Source organism: Schistocerca nitens, chromosome 3 (assembly GCF_023898315.1).
Source record: "Schistocerca nitens isolate TAMUIC-IGC-003100 chromosome 3, iqSchNite1.1, whole genome shotgun sequence".
Taxonomy (NCBI): domain Eukaryota; kingdom Metazoa; phylum Arthropoda; class Insecta; order Orthoptera; family Acrididae; genus Schistocerca; species Schistocerca nitens.
The window spans coordinates 81,436,917-81,453,335 of NC_064616.1; the positions used below are offsets into that span (position 1 = coordinate 81,436,917).

The window sequence follows — 16,419 nt, forward strand, 5'->3', positions numbered from 1 at the left end:
ACCAGGAGTCCAAACGATAATGACTCGTCATCCAGCTTGAAGGAGGTCAGAGACAAGATCCTGGATAGCTGTAACAATTGGGTGAGCAGAGTACCACTGGTCTATAGCCTGAAGGCTACTAATGGAGTTATAATAAAGTAGGATACTCTTGCCAGTGCAAAAATGATCATATGTATGGGCTAGTTTAATGGCCATCAACTCAGCAGTGAAGACACTGAAGCTGTCTGGCAGAGAGTGGAGTTCACTGCACCATGCATGTGTGTATGCAAAGCCTATTCCGTCGATGAATACCACTTCCGAACCTGAATATTTCTCAGGGACAGCCAAGAACTGGCAGTGAACAATTGTGGGATGAACAAAATCTTTTGGACTAATGGATACTTCGAGGCAAATCCAATGTTGGGGCACAAGCCATCGACGAAGGTGCTATGTCTCCCTGACCAGAGGAAATGGTGGCGGAAGTTTCAGTTACAAACAGACACACTTTAGATGCGCAGCAATTGTTAAACCCAGTTCTGGGTCACTGTTGTGGGAGGTGGAACTCCCTTTCAGGGAAAAGGACATGATGTCCGAGATGTTCAGGGAAACTAAGAGATAGCATATAGTGCAACTCAGCAGTTGCTGTTGGCACTTGATATGTAATGGAGGGACTCTAGCCTTGACAAGTAGGCTATTTACAGTGCTAGTTTGGAAGGCTCCTGTCACAATTTGGACCCCACAACGATGAATGGGGTCCGGTATCTGCAATGCTGTGGGTGATGCTGAACCAATGGAAGACTTCCATAATCAAGATGGTACAGAATCTGGGCTTTGTAGGGATGCAAAAGGGTACAGCAATCTGCACTCCACCTAGTGTAACTGAGGCAGTGAAGTGCATTGAGGCTGCGGTTTTGTTTTGTTTTAGGGCACAAGAAACAACTGGGGTCATATGCACCCAATTCAAAACTATAAAACACGAAGACAGAGAGGAGTTAAAAAACTACTATATGTCAGTCCCTATTGACATAATAGATGACGGAAAAACAGGCACATTGAAAAAGTGCTAAGAAAGACACCATACTGAAACGGCTGTCAAAAACTAAAAATTAAATGGCCGTCACCATATTGCTTTGGTGGATAAAAAGTAAAATGCAGTCGACGGCCTGTGCATCATATGCCGAAATGGCCGGTAACTCAGACAGCAAATCCACACGGGAACATAAATGGTTAAAAAATGGGCATTCCATCAGGAAGTGGTGGACAGTTAAAACTTGGGCACAATGTGGACAAAGTGGTGGAGTAGCACCACTTATCAAATGACGATGGCTAAAAAAACAGTGCCCGATACACAGCAGAGTCAAAATAACCACCTCCCAGTGGGGGGGCTGAAAGAAGGTCATCCAAGCCGATGGGAGAGGCTTAGTAATCTTGAGCTTATTCCCACGAAGGAAGGACCATTTGCCATGCCAAAAGGGACACCCCAACTCCTAACAGACAGCAACAAAGAGATCATCGGAGGGAACAGAGGAACTCACAGGTTGAGGTACGAGGACTGCAGCCTTGGCAGCAGTGTCAGCAACCTCATTTCCTGGCAGATCAACATGACCAGGAACCCACAGAAGCATCACACTAGCTAGACCAAGGGTGAGTAAGTGACAGTTTTCCTGGACCCGCTGCACTCAGGGATGGGCAGTGTACAGCACACACAGACTTTGAAGAGTACTTAATGAGTCTGAGCAGATGACACAACTGAAAAGCCTGTGTCACCGGATGTACTCCGTGGCCCGATATAAGGCGATGAGCTCGGCTGTAAATACTGAGGAGTGTGCCGGAAGCCGATATCAAAAGACACGGGTGACAATGACGAAGGCACACCCAACCCCACCATCAGTCCGAGAGCAATCAGTGTATACAAAAGTACTATCGCGAAGTTCCGTGCAAAGGTCATGAAACTGAAGGCGACATACCGAGGCTGGAGTAATGTCCTTAGGAAGCAAATGAAGGCCAAGCTCAACACTGGCCATTTCACAAAGCCAAGGTGGTGAAGGGTTCACACCCACCGGAAAAGGTGCAGGTAGTGTGCAGTTCAGCCGCAAGAGCAAGTGCCGTAAACAGACTCCAGGAGGCAACAGAGAAGAAGGACGAGCCCCATACTGATGATCAAAGGAATCATCACAGAAGGAGGCATAGGATTTGTGGCCATGCATGGCAGACAAATGGCTCACATACCTGCCGAGGAGAAAGTCACGGCGGTAGGACAGGGGTAGTTCAGCAGTTTCGGCATACGGACTCTCAACTGGGCTGGTGTAAAAGACACCCGTGGCCAAATGGATGCCATGATGGTGGATAGTGTTGAGACAGCGTAAGAGGGCTGGAGGTGCAGACGTTTAAACGAAGCACCCACAGTTGAGTTTCGAATGGACAAGGGACCGGTACGGACGGAGGAGGATCATTTGTACCCCCAGGAAGTACCATTGAGGACATATCGGACATTGAACAGCGGGCTGCCAGGTAAGATACGTGGGAGGACCAAGAGTGTTTCCTATCGAGCAGGAGCCCGAGGAATTTCATAGTTTCAACAAACGGAAGGGCAACAGGCCCAAGATGTAAAAATGGTGGGAGACACCACTTGCGACACCAGAAATTCATACAGACGGTTTTGTCCGTGGAAAAGCAAATGCCACTGTCGATGCTCCAGGAGTAAAGACAATCAAGACAGTGTTGAAAATGCCGCTCAATGAGACAGGTCCGTGGAGAACTGCAATAGATGGCAAAATCGTCAACAAAAATGGAGCTGGAGATGCCCAGTGGGAGACAGGATATTATAGGGTTAATGGCGATAGCAAAGACGACGACACTCAGGACGGAACCCTGTGGCATACCATTTTCCTGTATGAAGTTGTCCGACAAGGCAGAACCCACATGCACCTTCAAAACTCGATCTTGTGCCTGAAGGAAACAGGGCAGGCAGCCACGGAAGCCCCACATGTAAAGAGTATGGAGGATACCAGTTCTCCAGCACGTTTCTTAGGCCTTCTCAAAATCTGGAAACATGGCCACAGTCTGGGATTTCCACAGAAAACCATTCGTGCCACGAGTGTACAAAGTAACAAGATGGTCAACTGCAAAATGTCGCGCTCGAAATCGACACTGTGGATTCGTCAGTAAATGGGGAGACTCGAGCAACCACACCAGCCAGGCACGAATCATACGTTCCATCACCTTGCAAACGCAGCTGATAAGAGAGATGTGGCAGTAGCTAGAAGGAAGGTTTTTGTCCTTACCGGGCTTAGGTATAGGAATGATGATGGCTTCACACCAGTGTCCAGGAAATGTGCCCTCTGCCCAGATGTGGTTGTACATATTAAGCAGAAAGTGCTTGCCTGCAAGAGAAAGGTGTTGCAACATCTGAATGTGGAAGGTGTCCGGCCCTTGGGCGGAGGATCGGGATGAACTGAGAGCATGATTGAGCTCCCTCATAGTAAAGGTGGCATTGTAGCACTCATTACTCGGAGAAGATAAGGGTATCACCCGAGCCTCCTCTGCTCGTTTCCAATGGAGGAAGGCAGGGTGATAGTGGAAAGAACTCAAAATTTCCGCAAAATGGTGGCCCAAGGTGTTGGAGATAACAATACGGTCCACGATAACATCATCTGCCACTGAGGCCGGAAATGGGGGAAAGGATCTCAGGCCCATAGAGCCGTCGGAGGTTGGCCCACGTGACAGAGGAAGGGGTGGAACTGTTAAAAGAACTACTGAATGAAATCCAGCTAGCCTGTTTGCTATCCCAAAGAACGTGACGACATTTGGCATTCATCTGTTTATAATGAATGCAAATTGCCATCGTACGATGATGGTTAAAAATGTGGAGAGCACATCTCTGCATGCGAACTGCATCGCGGCATGCCTCAGTCCGCCAATGGACTGGGACACGAGTTGGTAAAGAGGAAGTGTGAGGAATGGAACATTCTGCAGCAGTAAGGATAATGTTGGTGAGACAGTCCACCTGGTTGTCACAACTAGGGAAATCTTGTTCTTTGAAGGTCGCCAGGAAGGAGTAAAGCTGCCAGTCAGCCTTAGGAAGCTGCCATTTGGGTGTGCACACAGATGGGGTAGGAGTCAGCAAATGGATAGCACACGGGGAATGGTCGCTCGATTAGGTGTCAGAAAGAATAGACCATTCAAGATGAGGGGCAAGCTGGGCAGTGCAAAAGGAAGGTCCAAATGGGAATAGGTGTGCAAGGAGTCACAGAGGAAATTGGGTGCGCCAATGTTAAGGCAGAGGAGGTTAAGTTGGTTAAGAAGGTCACCCAAGAGGGCACCTCTCTGACAGGTTCTGGGAGAAGCCCAAAGGGGATGATGCGCATTAAAGTCACCAAGTAACAAAAATAGGGGAGGTAGCTGCCCAATAAGCTGAAGGAAGTCTGCCCTGGTGACATCGAATGATGGAGGGACAAAAATGGTACAGAGGGAAAATGTCAGGTGGGGAAGGAAAAGGTGAACTGCAACAGCATGGAGATTGGTGGTCAGGGAGAAGGGTTGACTGTGAATGTCATCCCATATGAGCAGCACGACGCCCCCTTGAGAAGGAATGCCGACCTCAGGGGGAAGGTCAAAAAATGAATCGGTAAGAAATGTGAAAGCTTAAAGCGGTCGTGAGGGCGTAATTTCATTTCCTGAAGGCAGAGTACAAGGGGATGCTGCGATGCTAAAAGCAGCCATAAATCCTCTTTGAGGGACCGAAGGCTGCGAACATTCCATTGGAGGAGAGTCACGACGAGGAAGAGATGTAGGGTTGTCACCTCGGCAGCTGCCAAGTGACAGCTGGGGAAGAGTCGCTACTACAGGGCACAGAAGCAGAAGGATCCTGCTCCACGGGGTGCGCAGAAGCATCAGCTTGCTTGTGTGGTCAGTCTGTGGAGTCCAACACTGAAAAACGGTTGTTGGTGCGCACCAGCAACACAGAGGCCGCCCGGGCTAAGGTATCATGTAGCAACACCATCGAAGAGGATCTTCCAGTTGGCAAAGGAGAAGACCATTTGCCTTTGGTGGACTTCTTCGAGCCTTTCCAGTTAGAGGAAGTCTCGAGCATTGTTTAGCTGGAGGGATGGAGGAAGTCTTCACAGGAGTACTCCTCCTGTCCTTTCCAGCCTACCAGTTGTGTAGGTGGTGGCTTCGCCCCCTGAGGTGAGAGTTTGACGGCTTGTTGCACAGCTGGACGGGGGGATCGCGAAGCTACCTTGACACTGGGCGATTTCACAACCTCAGAGCTGAATTGGAGGTTGCACGTCTACGTGGCCATGTCCTTCATGGAATGAGCGGTAACAAGAACAGAACTATAGGTGCCAGACGGGAGAACACAGGGTTTGTGACTAGAGGTAGCTTAAGAGCTACTGGGTAAGGCACTTTTTCCTTTGGCCGAATCTCTTGAACAGCCCGCTCATCAAGATACACCAGACAATCCCGAGAGGAGGCAGCATGGCCACCATTGCAGTTGATACAGTGGGGAAGAAGGTGGACAATCGCCCTCATGTGCATCCCTACCACAGGTGACAGATTTGGCTGAGTGTCGACAAGAACATTCTAGTGTGGTTGAAATGATGACACTGGTAGCAGCGCATTGGGTTCGGAATGTACTGTTGGACTGTGATAATTTCATAGCCTGCTTTGAGCTTGGACGGAAGCACCACTATCAAAGGTGAGAAAGATAGTGCGGGTGGGCACTAAGGAGGAATCTTCCTTTTTCATTACATGATGGACGGCAGTGAAATCCTGACCAAAGGGGTAAGATTGGATTGCGGCCTCCATTACACCATCGAGCAGCCTGATGTAAATTACACCACGGGAAGATCCATTACACCATCGAGCAGCCTGATGTAAATTACACCACGGGAAGAATTCAAAGTTCTACGGGCCTCGATACGAACAGGGTGACCATGGAGAGGCGAGGCAGCAGGCAGTTGTTGTGATTGAGAATCAAAAGTGGTCTCCAAAAGCAAAGTGCCATTCTGGTCTCCAAAAGCAAAGTGCCATTCCATAAATCAGGATTTCACAAGGCCAGCAATTGCATCAACACCTTTCTGAATAATAAATGGATTTACCGTGGTGAAGGACTGACCGTCTTCAGTATGTGAGGCCACGAGGAACCGTGATGCAGTGGGAAGGATCTCCAAGTCATTAGCCTCATTCCATTTACGTTTTGTAGACGTCAAGTGGGCAGACGATTGACTCATCACGAGGAAATCCCCCACAATTGCCAGCATCTCCGACGGCACGCTCCTTCCAACTGGGGGCCCCCTCCACATGGCGGCACACGTGCCTCAGGTGATTGTTCACACCTCAGGTCACACCTCACGAACACCTGACAGAGGGACCAATCGGCAATTTGGGAAGGTTACAGCTCAGGCAATCACCTCTCCCTGGGACTGGCCTGTACTAGGGGGTACATGTCGACCCAGGGCTGGGAAATTACACGTTACCCTGTCACCTGTTACACGCCAGACACGTGGACCGGCATTCAGGGGCACACAGGGGGGAAGAAGAAGAAGAAGAAGAAGAAGAAGAAGAAGAAGAAGAAGAAGAAGAAGAAGAAGAAGAAGAAAAATGAGGATCCTCAAACACCGAAGCAGAGGAACGAGAAGAGAAGGGAAACAGAGAAAGGAAAAGGGAGCGAGAAACAAGTGTGAGACTGTTCGTATGTCAGCGGTAGAATGCAGATCATTCCCAATAATACCGCAGACATGTTTCCTGAGGGAGGGGGAAAAAGAATAGCGAGAGGATAGACACACAGCACAGAAGGGAAAAAATGCTGCAAAGACTAGGGACCCGCGGTAGCCGAGCACAAACCCGCCAAAGAGTGGCAGACCTCTGGGAGGGATGTGCATTCAGGTGTCGCAAGCACTTTCGCTTAAAAGTTGGCAAAGGTGGCGAAGCCACATCAGCCGGGAATTGAATACCAGTCTCAAAAAGCACTGTGTCTTAACTACAGGAAGTAAGTGATCCGCTAGGTAAAGCTCTGGGTGTGGGTACGCAGTACGACAACGTAAGTGCACGACACGAGTCTCGGAAGTTGAAAACCGAAAACCACGGGTAACAGCCCGTACTGCACCTTTCGTATGAAGTCCTGTAAGTGATGCTCAGCAACACCCATACTAGAGGAGCAATAATAAAAGCAAAAATTGTCAGCATATAACGAGTGTGATATCTAAGACCTGACAGCCACTGCTAGACCACTGACGGCCATAAGAAAGAGGGGGATGCTCAGTACAGAGCCCTTAGGGATCCCGTTCTCCTGGATAAGAGGGTACTGAGTGAAGCACCAACCTGAACACGGAACATACGGTGCAATGAGAAGTTCTTGACAAAAATTGGGAGTCAACACCAGAGACCCCACTCACGCAACGCAGTAAGCGTGTGGTGACACCGTGTCGTGTCATAACCCTTCCGTAGGTCAAAAAAGACAGCGACGAGGTGCTTACGACGTGCAAAGGCTGTCCAGGTGGTGGACTTCAGGTGAACCAAATTATCAGCAGCGGAGTGGCCTTTGCGAAAACTTCCGAGATGCAGCCAAAAGGCCCCGAGACTCGAGGAGCCACCACAGCCGCTCGCTCACCATGCATTCGAGCAGCTTACAGAGAATGTCGGTACGGTCGATCGGGTGATAACAGTCCATCTCTAGGGGGTTCTTACCCAGTTTCAGTACCAGAACAATCGCGCTTTCTCAAAACTGAGATGTAAACTCATCCTCGTTCCAGATATGATTAAAGAGGGTAAGGACACGATGCTGACAATCGACTGAAAGATGTTTCTGCATTTGGTTGTGGATGCAGTCTGGTCCTGGGGCTGTATCGGTGCAAAGGTACTGGAGAGTTCCCATTCAATGAATGGAGCATTATATGGCTCTAGGTTGCAGATAAATGCATTTGCTCCACCCACTGTTTAAGGAGCTGAAACGTGGGGAGGGGAGGGGAGGGGAGGGGAGGGGAGGGGAGGGGAGGGGAGGGGAGGGGGAAGGGGGGGGGGAATTTCTCAGATGCAGATGAGTGAGCAAAGTGTTCAGTTACAGTGTTTGGATCAGTATAAATGGCACCATCTAAGGAAATATTTGGTACACCTGCAGGGGACTGGAAGCCATAGAGGTGTCTGATTTTTGTCCACACCTGTCATAGAAGTGTATCTGATCCAATGGTAGAAATGTACCATTTCCAGGATTCTTGCTTTCATCGTTTTACAAGGTAGTGGCAGCAGGCACTGAGCAGTTTAAAGGCAATGAGGGATTCCAGTGAAGGATGCCGCTTATGGTGTTGAAGAATCCGCCTACGATTTCTAATGGCCGCGGCAATCTCGGCTCCACCAGGGCACAATCTTCCTGAGGAAGAGGGGATGGCTCAGTTGGATACCAAAAGAATGGCTGCCGTTGTATGCTAAATAGCCACATGACTACTGCCTTGCATTGGACAGCTAAGGACAGGAGCAGAGGTGAACTCATCCCAGTCAGCATTACCGAGAACCCATTTGGAAGTGCATCCAAGGGAGCATCACTGAGGAAGGTACAGGAAGATCGGGAAGTGGTCACTAACACACAGGTCTTCACGGACTCTGCAGTGGACAGATGGTAGAAGGCCAGGGCTGCAAAAGGAAAGATCAATGGTCAAATATGTTCTGTTGTGCCACATTGAAGTGTGTGGAGGCACCAGAGTTCAAGAGGCAAAGATCAAGTTGTTCAAAAAAATGGCTCTGAGCACTATGGGACTCAACATCTGTGGTCATCAGTCCCCTAGAACTTAGAACTACTTAAACCTAACTAACCTAAGGACATCACACACATCTATGCCCGAGGCAGGATTCGAACCTGCGACCGTAGCAGCCGATCAAGTTGTTCCAGTATAGTTTCGATGTCTTTACTGTGGCCAGTGATCATTGTTCCACCCCACACAGGGTTACAGACACTGAAATCGCCCAAGACTAGGAAAGGTTGGGGGAGTCGAGAGAGTAATTCAGACAGTAAATCCTGAGACATGACATCATCGGGAGGGAGATAAACATTACAGATGGTAAAATCCTGATATGCCCTTACCTGAACAGCCACAGCCTCCAAAGATGTATCAAGCAGCACAAGGTATATAGTCCAGAACATATGTAAAAACTCCATCTGACACCCTCTCCTCTTGTAGTCAGCACAATTCTTAAAATAACCACAGTAGCCACAAAGTGCGGGGGTCCAAGGTGCCGGAAACAACATTTCCTGGATGGTAATATAGAATGCAAGGTTTAAGTGCTTAAAAGTTGCCATAGCTCAGCCAGCTGGTGGAAAAATCCATTACATTTCCACTGGAGGATCAGACTGTCTGAATAATGTAGGGGCATGAAGCGACCAGGGGAAGGGAGAGGGGGCAGGTTATGACCCACGGTCATTCACAGCCACCAGCTGAGACATCAGTAGGCATCCAAGGGAGCAACACTGAGGGAGGGACAGGAAGGTCGGGAAGTGGTCACTACCACACGTCATCACATACTCTCCAGTGGATAGGTGGTAGAAGACCAGGGCTACAAAAGGAAAGATCAATGGCTGAATAAGTTCCGTTATGCCACACTGAAGTGTGTGGGTAGTACCAGAGTGACATAGGTTCTGTGGCACATTGTCTGGGGAGATCTGATGCCTCAGGGGCCACCAGGAACTCCACCTCGGGCACAGAAGGAGTACACGCAAAGTCCGATGGCATGAGGGCCACCGAAATTTCCTTTATTTTAGAGGACTTCATTTTGTCCTTGGTTTCGTTCTTCTTCTCCTTAGGACACAAGAGCTTGGAAGGTTTTGGTGAAGTGGTTTCAGGGACACAGGAAGAACGAGAAGTCCGACGGCCAGTAGCCTCTGGTTCCTTCAACCACTGGCTGGCATCTGGCTTTGGACCAGCAGACACTGTGGAAGGGAGAGTCCCAATGGACCTCTTCCTAGCTAGAGAAGCCAGAGGAGAATGAGGCGGCTCTGGCAGGGGGATGGGGAACTGTGTCCATGGCAGGTGGGAGCCAATGGTCTCAAAGTGAGTGTGGTGGATGCAACAGATGGGCCCTCAAGAACCTCGGGAACAGGCACTAGCCGGCAACTCTGAGGGTCCACTGTAAGAGGTGCAACAGAAGAAAGCATTGTCAACAGAGAAAGTGATGACACTGCAGCTGTAACATAAGATTGTGTCATTTGTATGGGACTAAGATTCTCACACTTTCTTTTGGACTCTTTATATGTGAGTTTGTCCAGGATCTTATACTCCTAGTTGAAAGATCTCTTACGAGGAGGAACAGAGTTTCACATCACACCAGCAGACCCTCTCACGCAACATATCACCCTCGAAAGCTACGATGAAGGTCCCGGTAGCAACTCTGTTTTCCCTAGGTTCCGTATGGATACGACAGATGAAATGCACATCCTGTCACTTTAAGTTGGCATACAGATAATTGTCAGAGTGCAAAAGAAAATCCTGGCAAAAGATGATGCCCTGGACAATATTGAGTCTCCTGTGGAAAGTTACAGTCAGAGGAATGTCACCCAAGTTTTCACAAGACAGCAGTGCCTGTTGCTGGACAGGAGATGTCATTTTAATCAGGAGGGAACTGCTCCGCTAGAGATGGCTGCAATTTCCCCATATTCATCTTCAATGTGCTTGACACAAAATAAAGGCTTTGTGACCACAAAGGAGTTCCAATCGATTCTGGTACAGATCAGGTATTGGGGGGAGCATTTTTCTCCTTGTCTTCTAGTCCTATGTTCCTCACATGGTGTGGCCTGGGAAGGGAATGTGTAGGGATTGTATTTCGTTCCATCATACGAGGCCTTTCCATTTGAAGGGACTGCTGGGGCCATGTAACAAACAGTGTGAAATAACCAAGATGGTGCCACCCATGCCAAACAGGGGCTCTCACCATGGGCGCTACCCGGTTTCAGCAACAGCTACCTGGGCAGTAATCCACTGCTGGGAGTCCCCGTGCCCCAGTCACAATGGGCACATACTCCATGGCATACATGGGGATTGTGCAGTACAAGCACTAACAGTGCGATCCCTGCATGGTCAGGAGGCTACCACCACACAATGGGATGTCTACCGTGCTGGGTTTTGGGTGTACTACAACAACAGGAAGGAAGGTTACAGGGTGGAAGGGCACAGAGGTGGAACATAGGAGCATACACCATAGTGGGCGACCTTCCCTGCACAACACGCATTTCTGTAAAATTTGGAAGAGATGGCAAGTCAAACCCAATAATAAGGGCCATATAATAGTTCACGGAAGTTGAAGATAGTGCTGGGAGTGAATCAAGACCAAAATCGTGAACCGAGTCCAAGCAGTGTCTGCACCAAAAGGACCATCCAAGAGAGGTAAGTGATAGTCAAAGTTTATGTTTGCAGCACACAAAGAGGAAGTAGTGCTGCAAAGGCTGTGGCCCTGTGGTTACCAAGCATGTACTCACTAAAGAATGGTGAGCCCCCAAGAGGGCACTAAAATATAGCCAAAAGATGTCAATCTAGCATAAAATTTTGCCTCCATAATAAATTAAAACACAACACAGTTATCATATTGTATTTTCTCACCAATGTACAGCCAGTGCAGCTCCAGCAGCTCAGACCAGAATGCCAGAGTTGGCACTCATGTATGCATGATGTGTGCTTGCTTGTGTGAATGAATGGTGTGTGTTTATCTTTTTCTGACAAAGGCTGGGGGCTGAAAGCTGATGTGCAAGTGTCTTAATTGTGCCTGTCAGCAACTTAATATGTCATCTTTACAGTAAGCAGCAATTTATCTTTTACTTACATATTTTAACTGTGTGTGTCATGCTTCTGAGACAGGCTGCAAGCATTCTCATAATTTATACATACTCTGCTTGCAATTTGCGTTAATATACCAACTTTTATCATCTATCACAGCAGACAATGGAGAAAAATGGCTCTATTGCTGCATGTTCTGTTTTGCTTCTTCCCGATCCTAATTACACACAACATAATGTATTCTGTTCAGCTTCAATCCACCATCTACCAATATCCTCAAATTTTTTAACGGCCCTCTAATACTTTCCACTGGTCTTCCAAGGACACAATATTTTCCACAGCACTTACACTCGCACATTTTCTGTGCCATGCATTCAAAAAGAAAAAGCACAGGACTGATATCCGGTATGTCTAACTTTTACTTCAATATTGTATGTTTCATACAGCAGTCTCTCACCTTTCTTCCATGATTCCCTATCATTTTTGCATCATAAAGACATTTTCTAAACATGTGTTTACCAAATCTACGAAACCAGTCGGCAATCTTCTAACATTCTAAGAAAAATTCTTCTGTTTCTTTTAGATTATTGTTAAGAAGTGTAAATCCACTTGCCACAATTCAATAAAAGAATTGGTGCTCACAGAATATCATTTTCTGTTTGTTTTGAGTAGTACATGCAATATTGTGGTCATCAGCCAAAAAAGTTCTCCCAAAGTTCTTTTATAAGCCCGATAATTTTCTTTTTGCTTGTCTTGTCAGACTCTGCAGTTCAAATGTAGTTGGCATGAAATCATCATCATGAACAATTTTCTTAAAGAAAATCCATCTCATTTCTTCAGCAACATCAGGGCTACTTTCCTAAAGAGTTGCAGCACATATCAACAGTTATATTACAATACAGAATTGGATTCCTATTACAATAATTATACTTGTCATAATTTGAAATGAACTATCCATTACCATGAAGAATAGTCTCATACCTGTATATGCAAAAGCCACATTTAGGAATGCTTTGCTGTTATCCTTCGTAACAAGCATGGCCTCTTGCATCAAATCTTTAAGATCTTTAGGGAGGAGTGTCAAATTTCCAATGACTCTGATTCGAACACCACGTTCCATTAACTTCCCTCTATTAAAAGGAAATTATCATCATTATTTGTAATTTATAATTTACTTAATGTATATTTTTGAGAAAAAATAATTATTATTACTTCTCATCCAACAGCCGTCTGAATTTCTGCCTTGCAAGATCCATTAGCCCCTCAACTTCCTCTGCCGTCCTTTTAAAGTTTTCTATGCTAAATGCATAAACTGTAACTTCTGGAATGCCAAGTTCTAAACACCATTGCAGAGTTTCTGCTAACTTGTCAAATCTGGAGGAACAAACAAAGTAATTAGTTATAATCGGCAAATGCCTATCCTAAAACAAGAATGTAACAACCACAACAAACAAGAACACAACAACCACAGCAACATCCAAAAAATTACATACAAAAGTGAGATGCTGCAGAGTATGAGTGTGTACAGGGGAGAGATTGGACAGAGGGAGGCGGTGTGGCAGAGAGAGAGAGAGAGAGAGAGAGAGAGAGAGAGAGAGAGAGAGAGAGAGAGAGAGCCATTAGCTCTCCATTTTTTACTAAATGATACAGTGACAAAAAGTGTGAAGTACAAAGACAGTGTCAACTCTTACATGGATAAAATTTAATTATACAAATGGAAGTGGCTGACCTGCATATTCAGTTCATTGCTCAAGCCCATGAGTACCACATTTTAAGAACTTCTTTGTGCTTCCTTTGAAAAGGATAACATCACAAATGATGACTTGATGATAAAATAAGCGGTCTTGAATAGAAATAGTATTTCTAGGTAATCAAACACAATGACGCTTAGGGGGCACTATACTAGCTGCCACAATTTAATTTGAATACTTAAATATTCAGAAAAAGTAGAAACATCAGCTATTCCTAGATAATGCATGAATACCCTCCTACTATACAAGAAAGAGAAATGTAAGTCTGACAACAACAAGAATAACAATCTTTATTTGTCCATTATAACTTTACAGTCTTGGACGTTGTCATTTTCTGTACCTTTACAAAAATGATATGATGCCATTCATACAGTGGAACTTTGATTTTACATTCCCCGATTTACATTTTTTGCGATTCTATACAATAAATTTGCAGTCCCTATGGACACCCCATAACAATGCTAAAAATTCCTTGATTTTAGATTTCTTCCTCATAAAGTTTACCTCAATTCTAAGTTATTATTCAATGTCTCCCTTGACTTTGTCCTGTTTTCTCCTACTGACATTTGATGTGACTGAACAAGTTATAAGTGGCTCAAAAGACAGATGGTTCGCAGCACAGGTGGTGGCAGAATTACGGGAATATTTTAGGCCATTGTGGAGAGGGGAGATGTCAGAGGGGAAACGCTGATGTAATCCATGATCGGTGTTGCCAACACAATTTACAACATTCAGCTTCACCGCACAATTATGATATAACTACCTTTGGGTTGCAGCAATAATGGAAAAATAAGGCAGTTGACGTTAAGCGTTCAGGACCAAATGAATGCATGATGAAGGGGCCCAGCCAGCACACTTTCTTGTGCCACTTATAACTCGGTCTTATCTTTTTGCATGTATTTCCGATTTATTGTATTCAGCAACATTCTCAATCATCAAACTCTTAATTTCAAACACTGAGCCTCAAATAATATGCTCAGTAATAATCAAGGAAATTTATACCATTTCTGGCTCGTGAAAACTTATCGGCTAGTGACTTGTTAAGTTACCCAATAGCCAGCAAGCATTTTGTGAAGTTCTGAAAATATACTTCTTGTGCAGATGATGTGCTATGACGGAGATGTCACATGGAAATAGAGAAAGGGTTTTGCAATAGCACATTTTAAGTACTTTGTGTTCAAATCTGACATGATAGAGTTGTAACAACTACATACACTACTCATGCATATACTTTGCACCACACACACACTGTAGCTCGTAAATATTGGCAGCAGTGACAAGAAGGCATGAAGCGGAACTGTAGCACCTGTGCTTTCTTTCAAATTTACATTTTACACACTGTACAGAAATTCATTGAGACGACTTCTAATAAGCTTGTAATGTCAAATGGGGAAGTAAACTCATTTTTCCACATCTGTTTCTCTCACCAAGCCTGCAGTGAGCATATGAAGTCTGGCTCGTAAGAAAAGCATTAAACAGTTACAGCAATGATGACAAAGTGTGTCATTAAACAAATGTCCATATTTATGCTTATCGTTTAGCCATTTAGCTGCTGTGATGTTTTGGGTTAATTTCATGAATGTTTGCTTTTTTCTAGGTGACCACAAAGTATGATCTCTCAATAACATGTGTTCTGAATGTATAATTCGTAGTCATAGCACGTAGGAAAACAGCTCGATTACCTTCTACCCAGATCCCAATCCCAATTTTTGACAAGTTTTTACTTACCATTACACATTTGTGATGTTTTGAGAACTGATGAAATTCATTACCACAAATTATTGTACAAAAATTGTGTTGCACATTTAATTTTCTTCACTTAGACAGATTTTATAGAAAGTATTGGAGAGGACTGTGATTTTTAATCATATATGTGTTTTCGTTCATATAACAGTGGTTTGAGAAGTTCTCAGAATCACCATGGGAGGTCAGCACTAGTGCAACGACTTGTTCATGTGTGACTGTTGCCTGTAAACACATGTCACGTCAGTGGTCTTGGAAGAGAGCTGTGGCGGTGACATGGCTCTGTTGTTGCTCCCACATAATGATTTACGAAGATGGGGGGGGGGGGGGGGGAATCAAGATTCAAGAAATGATTAAGTACTTTGTAAAGAAAGGTATGAAAGCAAAGGGCATTCATGTTTATTTCCAGTATACATTGCCAAGTGGACAAATGAATTTTAATTTGGTCGGGAGAGCTTAGCTTTGATCTGCTCAGTGGTAGGCTGACATATGTCACAACTCCAGAAATCATTGCAAAAATGGACAAAATGGTCATGGAGGATCACCAATTGAAAGTGGGCAAAATTGCTCACACTTGCCAGATGTCATCTGAAAGGAAATATCACATTTTAACTGAAGAATTAGAAATGAAAAAATTATCTGCAAGATGGATGCCATGGCTCGACACGTACCCACACACACATGCCGTCACCATGGCAAAATTACACGAACTAAGGTACAAATTGTTGCCACACCAACCTTTTCCACCTGATATGGTTCCGTCAGACTTTCATCTCTTCCCAAAACTGAAAATTTTTCTTGGTAGATGAAAATTCACTTCAAACGAAGAAGTGATAGAGTTGACAACTAGTTTGCAAGCCTGGAGGAAACTCATTTTTGAGATGGGATCAAGGCATTGGAACATTGTTGGACCAAGTGCATTAATCTACAAGAAGACTACACTGAAAAATAAAAAAAGTTTCAGTGATGTAAGTACTTTTCAACATTTCAAACCATACTCGTATTTTGGGGGTTTTAACATTTTTTCTCCATTTTGGGTTTTTTAAGTCTGTACCATACGAATATGTCAAATTGGGGTTTCACTATATATACAAGTAGCACACTACAGTAGAGTCCCATTAATCCAAACTAATTGTAACTGAACCTTGTTTGGATTAGCCGGAATTATGGTGATGAGTTTCTAAAATGAA

The 16,419-nt window shown here is 45.4% G+C and overlaps 1 protein-coding gene across 8 annotated transcripts in view; it reads right to left on the reverse strand.

Moving 5' to 3' along the window:
* LOC126249523 (dehydrodolichyl diphosphate synthase complex subunit DHDDS) overlaps positions 1 to 16,419 on the reverse strand; it is a 158,366-nt gene that overhangs the window by 11,618 nt on the left and 130,329 nt on the right. For all 8 annotated transcript variants that reach the window (XM_049951184.1, XM_049951182.1, XM_049951186.1 and 5 more), the window contains 2 exons: positions 12,948 to 13,109; positions 12,717 to 12,865 (listed from right to left, as the gene is read on the reverse strand). In XM_049951184.1, the coding sequence (XP_049807141.1) occupies positions 12,717 to 12,865; positions 12,948 to 13,109 (311 nt within the window). The remainder of the gene's footprint in view (positions 1 to 12,716; positions 12,866 to 12,947; positions 13,110 to 16,419) is intronic.